The following is a 16,685-nucleotide window of genomic DNA, read 5'->3' as shown; positions in this document are numbered from 1 at the left end:
ATTCTCCAACCTCATCAGGCGTTATAGGAGAAGACTCAGAGCTGTGATCTTGGCAAAGGGACGTAGCACAAAGTATCGAATAAAAAGATGGAAATAATTGTTGCAAACCTATATTTAACAAAATATATTTATTTTAATAAACCTGTGTTGTGTTGGCCATTGTTTGATATCCATGAGAGCAGAATATTTTTGTGAATTTTTTAAACAAAAGATCAAAAGTTTAAACAATATCATATTTACCACGGGTGCCAATATTATTGGAAGGCATCATGTACAATATGTGGGCCTTCCAAAAACTGTTGCCGTGAAGTTAGAAGCACACAACTGTATAGAATGTCTTTGCTGTAGCATTACAATTTCCCTTAACTGGAAGTAAAGGGCCCCCAACCTGTTCCAGCATGACAATGCTGTTCTACCCAAGCGAGCTCCATGAAGACTTGGTGTGGAAGAACTCGAGTGTCCTGTACAGAGCCCTGACCTCAACCCCACTGAACACCTCCAAGATGAACTGAAACACCTACTCCACCCCAGACCTTCTCACCCAATAACATCAGTCCCTGATGCTCTTGTAGCTGAATGAACAGAAATCCCCACAGCCACGCTCCAAAATCTAGTGAAAAGCCTTCCTAGAATAGCAAAGAGAGGTCTAAATCTGGAATGGAATGTTCAAAAAGCACAAGGGTGTGATGGTCAGGGGTTGACAAACTTGGCCATATAATGTAAGAAGGCAAACTAATCAAGCAAACCAAACACAGAAAAGCTGAACACAATCAGCAACAAACAAACCAATGGCAAGGCATGAGTGGAGAAAGGACTAGAACAGAAACAAAGGCACACGGTCTAATAAACAAAAACACATGGAGAACTAAGAACAAAACTCTTCACATGTAAACAGGTTGTGACAACAAGCTAGTATAGAGGCAGTTAATTATCCGGATAGAATAGAAATGGTCCTATACCAGTAGTGTCTTGGACATTAATAATAGTAATAATAATAACAACAACAATAATAATAATAATAATAGTAATAATACCGATAATACCTTTATTTCAGTCTGTATCATATCAATACCACTAGACAAAACAAAACCGAGTTTCAGGGTACAGTGGATAATGCTACACTGCACATCTCCCCTGTGGTACACAAGCAGCAAGTTAATAGAGCGTTCAAGAACACACGGGCATTACGCTTGCATCGTTATAGTTACGAGCTATAGAGACCATTTCTCTCCAGGGGATCTGGTGTGTGTGGTGAGGACAGCGAGATTGTAGCTATGATGTCGAGAACAAATATCACATTGTAAGTGAGGCTGCTTAACACTGCTAAGCTTTTGGAGTGGGCAGGGTTTGAGGCTAGCACAGAGACACAGGCTTCACCAGCACTAAGCCGAAGAAGGAGGCAGAGGAAGGTTATCTGGGTTACACCACTCACTGCAGTGTCCAAAATGCTGGCTCAGTGAATAGAAATGACTGAAGTGGAGATCTGGGTTTTGTCTAAAAATGTTTGTTTTTAAAAAAAAAAAAAACTCCAGAGCAGTGGCGTCTCAGGGAGCTTGTTACTGAAAGACAGGAAGTTCAAATCCCATCAAAACTAGTTTTAATGTATTAATGAACAAAACGTTGCACATTTGAACAGTTCATAGTTAGAATTCATGTTGTGGAAAATCTACGATACAAGTTACAGTGCTGTGAAAAACTATTTGATTCGATTTCTTCAAAATTTGTGTATATTTCATACTAAATAGTTTTAGATCTTCAAACAAAATACAGCAAAAAACAAAGGCGACCTCAGTAAACACACAATACAGGTTTTATTATTATTATTATTATTATTATTATTTATTTTTTTATTGAAGCAAAAAATGTTATCCAACACCTATCACCTGTGTGAAAAACTAATCGCCCCCCGTTATCCCTAGTTGACAGTGTAAGTATTGTTAAAATGAATAAATTAACCAGAAATGTATACCCATTCGTATTGCAGCTGCCCCATTGGAAACTAAAGACAACAAAATCATTTGATTAGTAGTTTTTGCTCTCTAGGCCAAGCTTTCGCTTTCAGACGTTCACTTCGGATTTACAAAGAATTGGTTCGTATTGCCTGTTTCATTCGTTATTATAGGTTACTTCTTTTTAAAAACAGATTTGTTTACTTTAAGATTACTTGAATGAACATATTTATCATACAGGACATAATGAGATGTCCTGTATGACCTTGATGTCCTTTATGCTCTTTGGGAAAACCATTAAAAATATATATATATATTTCATACATAGACACACAGAAAAAATAATCCACACAATTTGAATCAATACCTTAAAATTTAACAAGGGAAGTGTGATTATCTTGACTGCGTCTGCAGTATACTGTCCCACACTTGGAGAACAGCTGGTGAGGGTGATTTGTGGCACTTTATTGCCAATGTGTGTAATGTGCAGTGTTTCTTGCTACGCTACAGAAAATGACCGGCTAGGAATTTTAAAAGGGCAAACATTCCAACTTAGCAACAATTACACTGCGTTTTAAGATTGTGCCTAAATTGCACATGATATTTTTCATGCTGTGTGCATTCAACTGATACAAGGCTGACCTGTGTAATGAGTGTGGTACTTATATGTGCTCCATTTTAGAAAATAATTTGCTCAGAGATAAAAAAAAAAAAAAAAGAAGAAGAAGAATAAATAATAATAATAATCATTACAAACACACCAATTCCTCTGGAACTGAATTTGGTTTAACTATGAATAATTTCACATTCAGTCTAGACAAGCTAATTAATGGTCTCTCACCAGCTGTAAAAATGCGTTCTGGATAATGGTAGAGCACGCAGACCTGACAATCACACACATAATGGTAAAGCCCATTGATAATTTTCTTTTAAAAGCTTGGGCGATTTGCAGGAAAATGAGATAAACATATTGAACGGGGTGTGAGGCTTTTTTCTGGATCAGCATGTCTGTGGTATATCTTTACAATTACATTTCTAGACAAAAATCTGTGCTAGAATCCAATGAAAACTTTAGATTTTTAAAAGTATTTTAAAATACTTTAAAATATCAAAATATGTATGGCAAGAATATTGCTATATTTTGTTCAAAATTAAATTTTAGTCAATATTTTAGACCTGAATGGAGAAAATTGTTTGTTTTATAAACACAGTAGAAGAGTTGTTTTTTTTTTTTTATAAAATTCCAGGTATAACAATCCATCAGGTATAATAATTGGCAATGCTTTTACTTTAAGTGATACTGTATTTTGAAAGTCAAAATTATATATACATATACATACAGGTGCATCTAAAAAAAATTAGAATATCGTGGGAAAGTAAAAATTTTCCCGCAATTTAATTAAAAAAGTGTAACTTTTATATATTCTAGATTCTTTACACATGAAGTGAAATATTTCGAGCCTTTTTTGTTTTAATCTCGATGATTACGATTCACAGTTCACGGAAATCAAAAATCCAGTATCTCATAATATTAGAATAAAGAATTTATAATACAGACATGTCGACCTGAGAAGAGATCTAATCAGCTAATTAACTATTTATAATAGTTATAATATATAATATATAAAACGTATCTAGATTCTTTCGATATTCTTATTCTTTCATTTTATTATTCAAATTGCATGTCATATTCAAAATTCAATATTCACTTTCAAAATACATCTTATATATATACACACTGTATATACTATAATATAATATTAATATAATATATATATAAAATGCATGAACTGAACACCTCATGCGTTTCCCATCATGTCAGTTCTGTCATGAAAACAAACTGAACACTGTGTCCAAGCATAAACCTTCACAATAACAGACAGTATAAAAACTATATTTGGAACAAGATCAGTGGCTCAGCAAAAAGTGTGCCGTTTATCAGGACGCAGTCTTAATAAATTCTTCTAAAGTGAACTGGATGCTCTTGTGTAGGAGTAATAACTTTCCATTTACACTTACATCAACAGCATTTGACAGATGCTTTTATACAAAATCACTTGGAGAAGTTTTTTTTTTGTCTAATTGGATGAACATGTCCTTATGCTTTTGCAGATAACCTTAAATACCATCAGCACTGAAGCATGGAGTGAATAATCCATCAATTCCATTCTTTTTCTATAGCGTTTACCCTACACAGGGGAGCCTGGAGCCTATCCGAGGGAACTCGGGGCCCAAGGCGGGGGACACCCTGGATGGGGTGCCAACCCATCGCAGGGCACAATCGCATACACATTCACACACTATGGAACTATGGATATTTTGGGAATGCCAATCAGCCTACAACGCATGTATTTGGACTGGGGGAGGAAACTGGAGTACCCAGGGGAAACCCACGGGGAGAACATGCAAACTCCATGAACCCCCAACCCTGGATGTGAAAGGCAAACATGCTAACAACTAAGCCACTGTGACAGCTAAGGAATCCATTCAACTACCTGGGTGTCAATACTCTTGAGAAAATACTCTTGATGCTTGTCTTCCTTGAGTCTTGTGTCCATCTCTGGCTTTATAAACACGCTTTAGGGTTTTCATTTCAACATGGGCAACTGGAGGATACCCAGTGGCCTCAATTTAAGAAGACTGAAGACAGATTGCTATAATTCTGGATCAACTGAAAGGACCTAAAGACACATACTTTGCATTTTAAGAGACAAAGTATATTTGCCCATCTAATCCCTCTCTGAGCTTCTTCTACTCTGTATAACATAAATAAGTAGAGCGATAGTTTTTATTTTTTATTTTTTAAAGAAACCCAGGATCTATTTCCTTCCTGATAGGATGATAAATGTCCTTTAAAATTCTCTGAGGGAATATTGAGAGAAAATGCTTTTTTTTTTTTTTTTTTTTTTGGCCTGATCTTCTAGTTATTTTAAACGCATGAATACATTACACAGCTTTTAGTATGGAAATAATCCAAATGAGTCAGTGATACATTCTTAACATTACATATGATTTAAACTGTAACCTGGTCATTTTGTAATTATGATCATCATTCAGAAAAAAAAAACAAAAAAAAAAACAGAGAACAAGCTGGTTAACTAATATTAAAGATAAGACAAACAAACTTGCTAACAAACTTAATCCCTGTTAATCTCATGAGGATGCTAAGCGACCCTCCTCGAACAGGCTCTGTGGAAGAAATGTTGTGAATGACGTCTGTGCTGTTCAGGGAATGAATGCCACTTCTGTACAACAAATTCATTTATAACATGGCGGTTGGGATCGAGTCGTCCCCAGCCAGTCGGCAGATGTTTACAGAAGGACAAGGCCATTTTTGAGCCCTTTAAAGAGCAGCTAGGAGTTTACAGAGAGCTGCAGCACTGCCTGTGGGGCACTTAGCAAATAGCAGCAGAGATCAAAGGGAAATATCAGGCCAATGTGAGGAAATAGACAAAGTTCAGCAAGTCACACACATGCACACACACACACACACAGAGAGAGAGAGAGAGAGAGAGAACGACTTCAATAAGAGCTCTTAACACCTACAATGAGGCAGTTCATGCAAGTATAACTATGTCAGAACTAGAGGTGTTAAGACTAGTAAACAGACGAAGTAGGTGATGAACGTAACCTGTTTACATTTTGTTCATGTTTTGCTGGTGGAGGTTTAAAAGAAGAAAGCCAAAAGAAAACAACAATACTGAACACTCTATGCGTCAATTATTTCTTTGTCTGGCTTAAGCCTTTCTTCAGAGCAGAAGAGTGAGCAAATATCAATGAGCCCTAAATATATGATATCTAAATAATAACAACACAGTCATGCGGTTAAAAAAAAAAAAAAAAAAAAGCAATACAGTCAGCGACCCTCTGGATATGCATCACTGACCCCTTTGTGCACCACAGTCATTTCACACAAATTTTATTTGTGTGTGTCTGACACAAAGCTGATTGCCCTTGAAATGCCTAAAGCTCGCAGCAAACACTGTGTGGCCAAAAATATGTGGACACCCGACTACAGCACTAATATGTGGTTCTTCCCCAAACTGCTGCCGCAAAGTTGGAAGCACACAATTGTATAGGACGTCTCTGTATGCTGTAGCATTACAATTTCCCTTCACTGGAACTAAGACGCCCAAACCTGATCCAACATGACTGTGTTACCAAACATGGTTTGCCAGAGAACTCAAGTATCCTGCACAGATCCCTGACCTCAACCCAACTGAACACTTTTGGGATGAACTGGAACGCAGAACGGATTCCGGGCCTCCTCACCCAACATCAGTGCCTGATCCCCACGGCCATGCTCCAAAATACAGTGGAAAGCCTTCGCTGCAGAGTGGTTACTATAACAACAAAAAGGGGGGATAACATCGGAATAGGATGTTCAACAAGCACATATGGGTATGATGGTCATGTGTCCATGATCTTTGGCCATATGTTACTACTTCTCATGATCATTATCAGCATGGCCAACAAACATATTTGTTATTGAGTTTGGGAACGGTCACTTGAATTAAATGGGTTTAATCCAAAAATCAATATGTCAAACGCAAAGCGAGGCTTCACATAACGTCAGCTTGAATCTTGGGTTCTGGTAGTAGAACTTTCAGGAGTGAAAAGCACTGGGACACCAATAAATAGCCAGAATATCACTGCGCACATTTAAGATAATAATAAGATAAGATACCTTATTAATCCCCAGATGGAGAAATTAGGGATTTAAATGAATAAACGAGCATAATATTTGAATAGATTACAGACATAAAATAAACGTGTCCTGAGGGGGTCAGTGTAATTTATATTACAGGTAAAGTTTTCCTGACTGCAAAAATAGAATAGGATTTGATTTTTTTTTTTTTTCACCCCGAGGGTGAATACAGTACGTTATATAATGGTACATTAGACAGTAAACGGAGAGAAAATGGAAAGGTGTGTGAAGGTGACGTACAGACATCTTCACGTTAGATGAAAGATCAAATTCATTCCCGTTAGAAATGTTTTCGCACTGATTGAGACACATTCTGCAGAGTTGACCGATCAAGGCGATACTTTCCAATTTACACAGCTGTGTGAAAACAGATTTATAATTCAGCATCATCAGATTATGCATGGGTAACAGTCCTGCCTATCCTAATATAACCGAATTAACTGACAAGAGAGTGAAAGCGTATCTAACAACGGCCCTTAGCCTGGCTGCTAAACCGTGGGAGGATAGAAGAAGAGACGTGAACATGTAACGAGTGCGGTGCTCTCTCAACACTCGCGTGTGCTAACAGATGGGAGTGCAGCAGTCTCACAGACTAAACTTATTACACCCACTCACTCGCTTATAAGCAGCGGATACCAACACACACACACACGCTGAGTGAGTGTGTGGGTGTACATATTCCTATTCCGATTAACTATTTACAAAATAAATCGTTTTTGGACTGTGTGTGCACGTACCCGATACATTCTCAGCATTTTCATGACTTAAGAGTGGCGCGAATGTAGAATAAAAATGATTTTATAACAATATATGATTCGATTTAATTTCAAGAATAATAATAATAATAATAATAACCGTGTAATAACTTTCTTTTTTGTGAGTAATTTGTAAATCTGCAGGTCCCGGAACGATCAGAGGGTAGTGATCCGGCAGGTCAGGAGGCACGCGAAAGGTCCCGGTCCCCGAACTTACGGCCACGTAAAAGTGCTTCTAGAATCTCAAGTAGCTAACGATATTCAGTGCTGATAGGTAGGCCTACGTAATCGATCCCACTAGTACAGCGACGTAATGCGTTTATAGCAGTGAGTATTCCCAGTACAAAGGGAAACGTTTCTATCAACTCATGTGCTGTCTCCTCAGTTAGCTAGACTACGTTTCGTACAGTAGTCCTACCTACAATATACTAAAATGAACTGCACAAATGCACAAAAAATTCCACAAATATTCCATGCCAGTGTCCTCCTCATCTTCCCTGTCTCCCTTCCGTACAGTATCCATGAGTGCACAAATGGCTCGGGACTGAACTTTGTAAGCGGTGGACCCACGATGTTCAAAAACATCCGAGACGAGATGGTGAGAATGAGAAGGGATTCACGCTGCGAGCTACAAATGAGATTCATTTTGGAGAAACCCCGCTCGCGCTCCACTCGAGATTGGTACGGTATTCACCGTAGCCAACAACTCACTCGGTCCTTCTGGGTCGTTTTTTGTGTTTGAGTCCCTGTATTCCCTAAAAGCCCGAATGACTGTACGTGGGCTGTTAACTCTATTTAATTCCCAGCAGTCAATCTCACTTTCAAAGCCATGCACAGGTTGACAACGTTTATCCTCGTAAGCGCTTCTAAAAACCTTCCACAATCAGGCTAGCATTATCACTGCTACACAGTAAAATTCCGAGTGTTGAATTAACACCCGTAGTGTTTATATGAGTCCAATGGACTTATATAAAACACTGTAGGGTGTGACTTCAACACTGTGGGTGTTAAATCAACTCTGCATGATTTTGCTGTGTAGTTGTGGGAACGGTCGGCAAACTGCTGCATCAGTGACCTGCTGCTGCTCGCTCTCTCGTACTCTTGCCTTTTTAATATCTTGCTCTATTTTCTCAGTCATTGTTTGTGTTCTTAAAAAAAAAAGCTGTTCATGATAACTGCTTTCGTTTCGACAAGACACACTCTTCAACACGCTACGTGACTGTAGGCTTTGCTTCGTGACAACGAATAGAGGTGACCTTCGAACTTGAAATGATTACATTATGTGAAAGAGGCTAACGATTGGTTATTAGCAATATTTCAGCACTGGTAATATAAAATTAACATTTTCATTGCGGTTTTTCTGTTCCGCAAGATCCGGCAGAGCTCAAAATAAGCTCTGATTATACTGTAGAATAAAGCATTTAAATCAGATAAAAATGCATAAATCCTTGGCTCCATGACAGCAATAAATTGGGTGAATCTGTTATTTCAATTTGTTAGACATTTTGGAAATAACTATGTTTTAATTCATAATTAATATTCCTTCGGCTTATATCATTGACCGAACATACAAATAATTACACTAAAGATGATGATGATTTTTTATTATTATTCATTCTGTGGTACTTAGTAGTAGGCTGATGTGGTTTATTAATATTAAAATAAATCATCCACAAAACCAGGTAGAAAGAATGTGCACCATGGAATCTACCATCAATTCTAAAAGAAAGAGTGTACTTATATGCCATTTATGTTTTACAGTTACGGAAATAAGTATCGATCGCGTCAACATTTATTTCAGTAAACATATTTCCAGTGAGGCTATTCACATGAAATTCTCCTCAGACATCAGTATTAACTCAAGAAATCCGGAAATTAAAAAGAATTCACAACATTAAAGTCCATAAATAAAGTTATGTGTTATAAAGCGGAATGACTCAGGGGGAAAAGTATTGAGCACGCTAAGAAAAAGCAGTTCTCCAATTCAAGGTAAGACAAGGAACCAACTGAAATTCATAAGTAATTATACCTCCTATCTGTGCAAATTAATATCAGCTGGGTTAGTAAATTGATGGTCTATAAAAAGGATTTTTGTTACCAAGGTGTCACACAAGAAACATCTCATGATGGGTACAAGCAAAGAGATCTCCCAAGACCTTCACAACCTTATTGTTGTAAAACATATTGATGGAATCAGATACAGACGTATTTCAAAACTTCTGAATCCTCCAGTAAGCACCATTGGGGTCATTATCCGCATCACTCCATCATCAACCGGCCACACGCAGGAGCTCCTCACAAGATTTCTGACCAGGGAGTCAGAAGAATAGACAGAAGAGTAGCCCAAGAGCCAAGGACCACTCGGAAAGAGCTCCAGAAACACTTGGAGGCAGCAGGTGCCATCGTCACAGAGAAAACAATAGGCAATGCACTCCACTGCTCACGCTCACCCTGCAAGACTCCATTACTAAAGAAAAGGCATGCCGAAGCTCGTTTAAACTTTGCTACCACTCATTTGGACAAGCCTATGAAACACAGGGAGAGTGTAGTCTGGTCAGACGAGAGCAAAATTGAACTTTTTGGTTGTCATACTACACACCATGTTTGGAGAAGAAATGGCACTGCACATCACCCTAAAAACACTACACCAACAGTGAAGTCTGGAGGTGGAGGCATCATGGTGTGGGGCTGTTTTTCATCACATGGTACTGGCAGACTTCATATAACTGAAGGAACGATGAATGGAGCCCTTTACCGGGAGATTCTTGAGAAGAATCTGCTGCCATCCACCAGGATGATGAAGATGAGACGTGGGTGGACGTTCTAGCAGGACAACAATTCAAAGCGTACAGCAAAGGAAACTCTCAACTGGTTTCAAAGAAAAAAAAAATCCAGTCAATCACCGGACTTGAATCCAACTGAACAAGATTTAAAGGCAATATGTTTAGAAGAATGGACCAAAATCACACCGGAATACTGCGGACAATTAATTTCTTCATACAGGAAGCGTCGTGAAGCTGTCAGTACTAAACAAAGGCTTCTCCACTAACTATGCAATAAAGTTCAATTAGCGTGTTCAATACTTTCCTGTGTCATTCCACTTTATTGAACATAACTTTATTTATGGCCTTTAATGTTTGGATTTCTTTATATGTGTAGATATCTTGAGTTAATACTGATGTCTGGCAAAAAATTTCATGTGAATAGCCTCATTGGAAATATATTTACAGAAAAAACATGTTGACGAGTTCAATACTTATTTCCCCCACTGTAATTAAAGCAGTTGGAGATTCGTAGGGGTGTGTTGGAGCTGTATAATAACTATAATGTATAATAACTTATAATTAACTTAAAATATTTATACCACAACATGGTTGACCTTTTAAATCAAAGCATCGATTTATTTTCTATACCAGCACCTCTGACAGTTGCTCCAGCTGTAATTCAAACCACAGGTTTATGTAATGAGTTCGTTCTAATACATTATCATTTCTATAATAACAACTCATTCACATATGGAGAATGCCTAATAATCTAAGCTTAATACTGAACAGATTTGAAAAACGTCTTGCTATTTAACAAAGAAAAATGCAGAATAGTTGATACGGTGAAGTCTTCTGTAAAGAGATGTTTATTTAACATTTTCTCAGTGTCAGTGCTTTTTAACGGCCTTCGGGGAAGAGGATTTTGCGCTCCCAGTTCATCGGTAAAATGACAAGCTGCACGTTTTCTCTTGTTAGCTTCAACAGAGACAAAAAAGAGTGATGGAGGGATTGTCCTTCCTACTCTAGTGTGAAACTTTGGTAGAACCTTTGCCTCCTCACTTACCTTTGAGACTCATATTAAGATACTAATGGAAAATGCTTTCCTCTCTTTATATTGCCCAATTTTTCCCCAATTTGACACTAAAATTCTGACCCATGCATGTATAATTCCACATCTAAATTACTGTATATTCTTTTGCGTTTGCATTCATCCTAAAAGCTTACAACAGCGACAGTATATACTGTGCTGTGAAAAAGTATTTCTTCTCTGTTTGTGTATATCTCGTACGAAATTGTTTCAGAAATTAAAACAAAATCTCGGATAAAACAAAGGAAACCTGAGTAAACATAAAATACAATTTTTAAATGCTAATGTTATTTACTGAAGCAAAGCCAAGGACAACATCAAAGGACCTACAGGCCTATCTTGCGTCAATAAAAGGCATTGTTTATGAGTCCGCTATCAGAAAAATGGCATCCGTGGAAGAGTGGCGAGGTGAAAACCACTGCTAACCCAGAAGAACATTAAGGCTCGTATGAATTTTGCCAAAACACACCTTGATGATCCTCAAACCTTTTGGGAGAATGTTCTGTGGATTGATGACTCGAAAGTGGAACTGTTTGGAAGACAGGAGTCCCGTTACATCTGGCGTAAACCAAACACAGAATTCCACAAAAAGAACATCATACCTACGGTTCAAGCATGGTGGTGGAAGTGGGATGTTGTGGGGATGCTTTGCTGCCTCAGGGTCTGGGCAACTTGTAATAATTGAGGGAAACATGAATTCTGCTCTCTACCGGAAAATCCTAAAGGAGAATGTCCGATCTTCAGTCCGTAAGTTGAAACTCAAGAGCAACTGGATTATGCAGTAAGACAATGATCCAAAGCATAGGAGTAAGTCCACCTCTGAATGACTATAAAAAAAGCCAAATTAAAGTTTTGGAGTGGCCTAGTGAAAGTCCTGAGTTGAACCAATTGAGATGCTGTGGCAGGACCTTAAACAGGCAGTTCATTCTCCAAAACCCTTCAGTGTGTCCGATCTAAAGCAGTTCTGCAAAGGAGATTGACCCAAAATCCAAGCACAGTGCTGTGAAACACCGATCTCCAGTCATTGGAAGCGTTTGGTTGCAGTTATTGCTGCTAAAGGTGGCACAACCAGATTTTTAAGTTTAAGGGGCCAATTTTTCACATGGGTGACAGGTGTTGGAGAACTTTTTCCAACAAAAAACTTTGCTTCAATAAAAATAAAAATAAAAATAAATCAAAATTATATTGTATGTTTACCCAGGTTGCCTTTGTTTTATGTTGTATTTCATTTGAAGATCTAAAACTATTTGTATGAGATATACACAAAAACAGAAGAAATCAGGACGGGTGCAAATACTTTTTCACAGCACTGTACACATCTCATCTACCAGATATGTCATACACTACATCAGCCACATCACTCTGATTCTTTCTCACATACACTGGCTCCTGGTTTTTAGTACGCAACACAAACTGACCTTTACACGACCCTCCTCCCTCATTCCTCCTCCATCTCTTCACATACCATCAGGTCCTGATACTGGACTCCTTGGCAGGCCATTTGTGTCTCCGCACATACACTTTGGAAAGCATGCCCTTAGTTCCTGGACTGTTCTTCTTCAATATCTTCTTCTAAAAATGAAATCTTTTCTTTTTTCTCTTAACACTGTAACATTGTTGCACCTTTGTCTAAAAAGATTTCCAAAGCCTTCTCTGCACAGCGAGTGGCCCCGTGTTTTGACACTACATTTTTAATACAGGATATGCTAGATGCTTTTTAATAATGCAAGCGTACAGGAAAGGTAAAGTGATATCTGAAAATCTATTATTCATGTCTAGCTTCTGGGGTAATGTCGAATGATAGCCTTGCCAGTTTTACACAGATAAGAGTTACTGGATGCCACAACGTGCTAATTATACACATCATACTACAGCCGTTCAACTGCTATTTAATGTTTGTTAGTGCGGGTTGCCACATTTCTGCCACGACCCTGATTACATGGTCCACTGGCAACACAATAACATAATGAGGCTTATTGTGTCCAGAAATGCAGATAGGATCAGCGATCACCACTGTGCTGGCCTTTAACGAGTAAATATAGAACTATTAATAATTATTTCAACCACTATAATACGACTGCTGGGGTCATTTCTACTCATATAGGCTTTGTTTTCGTACAGAGTTACATTTCAGTCATTCAGCATTCAGTATATCCCATAACGATGCTTATCAGATGGGCTTGAAACAAGCGAACAAAGTAGACGCATGTCCTCCGTACTTAGATATTTAAACCACTAAAACATGTAATAGCACATAAGCCGCATATGTCAAAATACGTTGATAACGATTTACTTTTTTAACATTACCTTCCATCTAGGACATTACTCTCGACATGACCGCCGATGTTAATAGGTTTTCTAAATAGTTTTCGTGTCATAGGTGTACACTGAAAAGTGTTTAATGCATGGAGTGATGTATTACACTGGAGCATTATTCACTTAGTTCTGCTATTACAGGTATTCACAATCATCAGCTTAAATTATACACCACTGGGCAGTCATACAAGCTATTACAGCTGAACAGAAATGACAGTGGAACACTCTAGAACAGACATCAAGGATCAGAAAATCACGATAGTTATCACGTAGGTGCTTGGTAATTGCTGCAATGTGAGTGCTTTTTTAACACGGATATATAGGCAGTAGAGGTGGGTTAAATTCCTAAGATATTTCCACTGGAAGCTGGGTAGACAGTATGCGTGAGATCTCACACACTCAATGAGTATTCGTTATGCATGTCAGTATATGTAGGCAATGAACAATTGCTTTCTCCAACCTATGGAGTGCGCTAGGTTCAAACTGTAAGCCATTTGGGATTCAGCCAAATGCAAATAACATCTAGGATGACTGTTATGTCAGCTAAATAACGCACAGAGTTATAATGACAGCTACTGATCCTCACCAGAGAAGACATAAGTGTGTCAGATTGTATCCCTGAGTACTAGAACATGTAATGCACACATATGGTGGACAATATGGCGGTGTATATAGAGTGGCTGATGCATTCTGGGGACTGATAACTATTGAAAACCGGTACATTTCCAATAGTTCTTTCACAAACCACTAACATATGGTAGAAACTATAATGGTACGAGGTTTAACGGAAACCACCAGACGCTTGGTTTCTGTAAAAGCCTATATATATACACACACTTTCGCCTGAAAAAGTGTTTTCCAGTGGCATCACTAATAACCGACTGATGTTAACATTATTCTTGTTTAAATGCCAACTAAGTCGAACACATAATTATACATTTGATTTAACATCAATGAACTGGTAACATTCTCCATTTACCTGGACAGAAATCCAGGGCTTCATGCCAGTACATCTTTCAAGTGGGAAAATCGAGCGCGGAAGAGAGATTACTTATGTGAGATGAGTGTAAAGGAGAGGGGCTTTCATGGTGCCGGGTAATAATTTAGAGTACGCAACTGTCAATCATTTTAGATTCAAGTTTCCATAGCCTCATCTACTTCAACAACAACAAAAAAGGCTGTTCTTTTTTTCCCTTTTCTTTCATATTTCTGATATGTGCTAACACATCCTGTAGCAGCGTACTCCGATGCTAACAAAAGGTCGGCAGGTCTGCTTATATATTGTTCCGTCTGATCTAGTATTTCCATCTTATTATTTGTTTAGATTCGAGTTATTGACTTTCTGTTCGTGCGATCAAAAAAGTTGCAAAAATAACTGGTGTTATTTTAAATGCATGGGAATGCATTTCAGTTCATTGGCACAATCACGGACATCACACTAATAATACTGCATATATACATAAAAATGAAGGGTGATTACTAAACCCAAATATTATTGTTTTTAAGAGAACATGTATTCATGTATTCGCTCAGAAACACCAACAAATATTCGACGGTGATCAAATATGTTTCTATCCAGCACTATTTTCTATAATTCAACACATTTTGATTGATAGACAACTTTAGTTGGGAACTAAAGAGTAGATGACTAAGACTGTTAAACCCTACTTCCCTAGTTTTCTCGATTCCAAAAGCGGTGATGCACTAAAGATACGATATTTCATCTCACCAGCGGTATCAAAGGCAGCCATTCAAAAGGCAAGAAAGATCTGGAAGAACTGGTGGTGATGTTTCAATCAGACTCCTGTGTGAGAGTACAACATGGCTCCGCTTTGTCCTAATTTGACACTGTTCTTTATAAAAATGCAGTGCTTTCTCCATTTGCAACCAAAACACCACTCATGTTATGAATACCTGCTCAGAACGTTTTTTTTTATATCCTGTACATATCTCCTCGGTATAATCTGCCCATTATGACTCCACGTTCCCATCTCCTCACCGGCTGCACAGTGTTCCTCATCCGCTCCGTTTTCGCAATCCGTCTCCCCGTCACAGCGCCAGGACAGAGACACACATTTGTTCGTGTTGCCTCCACAGTCAAACTTCTCGGGTGGACATGTCTGCTTATCTGGAAGGAGAAAGAAAAAAAAAAAAAGAACCACAAATAGTGAGCACTGGAAATAAACTGACATTCGAAAGTCCAGGCGAATTTACTGTACTGTTTTTGTTAACGCATCATTGTATTACATGGTCCTATACTGCAGGCCTTATTCACCCATAGAGGTTTCATCACAGGGCGCACAGTGGCTAGCATATTCTCCTCACACCTCAAGGGTCGGGGGATCGATTCCCGCCGCTGCCCTGTGTGTGCGGAGTTTGCATGTTCTCCCCGTGCTGCGGGGGTTTCCTCCGGGTACTCCGGTTTCCTCCCCCAGTCCAAAGACATGCAGGGTAGACTGATAGGCGTGTCTAAAGTGTCCGCCGTGTATGAATGGCTGTGTGAATGCGTATGTGATTGTAACCTGCAATGGATTCACACCCCGTCTGATGTGCACCCCGCCTTGTGCCCCATGCTCCCTGGGATCGGCTCCAGGTTCCCTTTGACCCAGTAGGATAAGCGGTATGTACAGAAGATGGATAGATGGATAGATATAATCCATAAGGATGGATAGACTTTATGGATTATACAGCAGCACTATAACTCAGAAGTTCCACTCTAACACCTTTCTCTTCTCAGAATTTCTCCTCATTTTCTCTTCATGAGATTTTCTTGCCAAAAGTCCATCTTCTATTCAGAGCCACGGAGCCCTCCGGCTGTTCTCTACACATATCCGGAGCTATCTTTAAGCATTAATGGTTGATTTTTTTTTCCCCATGTAGTTTTAATATGCAGTGCCGTCCATAATTTTGGACACCGTTCATAAAAATAATTCTATAAAATACAGATTACGCACTATCATTCAAAATTTCGACGAAATCAATGAGAATGTATTTATGCTTGTTCGATCAAAAACAAATGTGCCGAAAATGATTTACATTATTTTAAATAAACCCTTCTTAAAAATTGTAATTGTATTTATTTTAGTCCAAAGGAACTTGGATTTT

General features: G+C 38.4%; 1 protein-coding gene across 3 annotated transcripts in view; it reads right to left on the bottom strand.

The window, feature by feature from the left end:
* lrp8 (low density lipoprotein receptor-related protein 8, apolipoprotein e receptor) overlaps nt 1–16,685 on the bottom strand; it is a 210,416-nt gene that overhangs the window by 65,727 nt on the left and 128,004 nt on the right. For all 3 annotated transcript variants that reach the window (XM_017480588.3, XM_053683642.1, XM_017480586.3), the window contains exon 4: nt 15,580–15,708. In XM_017480588.3, coding sequence (XP_017336077.1) covers nt 15,580–15,708 — 129 coding nt within the window. The remainder of the gene's footprint in view (nt 1–15,579; nt 15,709–16,685) is intronic.

Source organism: Ictalurus punctatus, chromosome 11, assembly GCF_001660625.3.
Source record: "Ictalurus punctatus breed USDA103 chromosome 11, Coco_2.0, whole genome shotgun sequence".
NCBI classification, from domain to species: Eukaryota; Metazoa; Chordata; class Actinopteri; order Siluriformes; family Ictaluridae; genus Ictalurus; species Ictalurus punctatus.
This window is presented reverse-complemented; position numbering and strand designations above follow the sequence as displayed.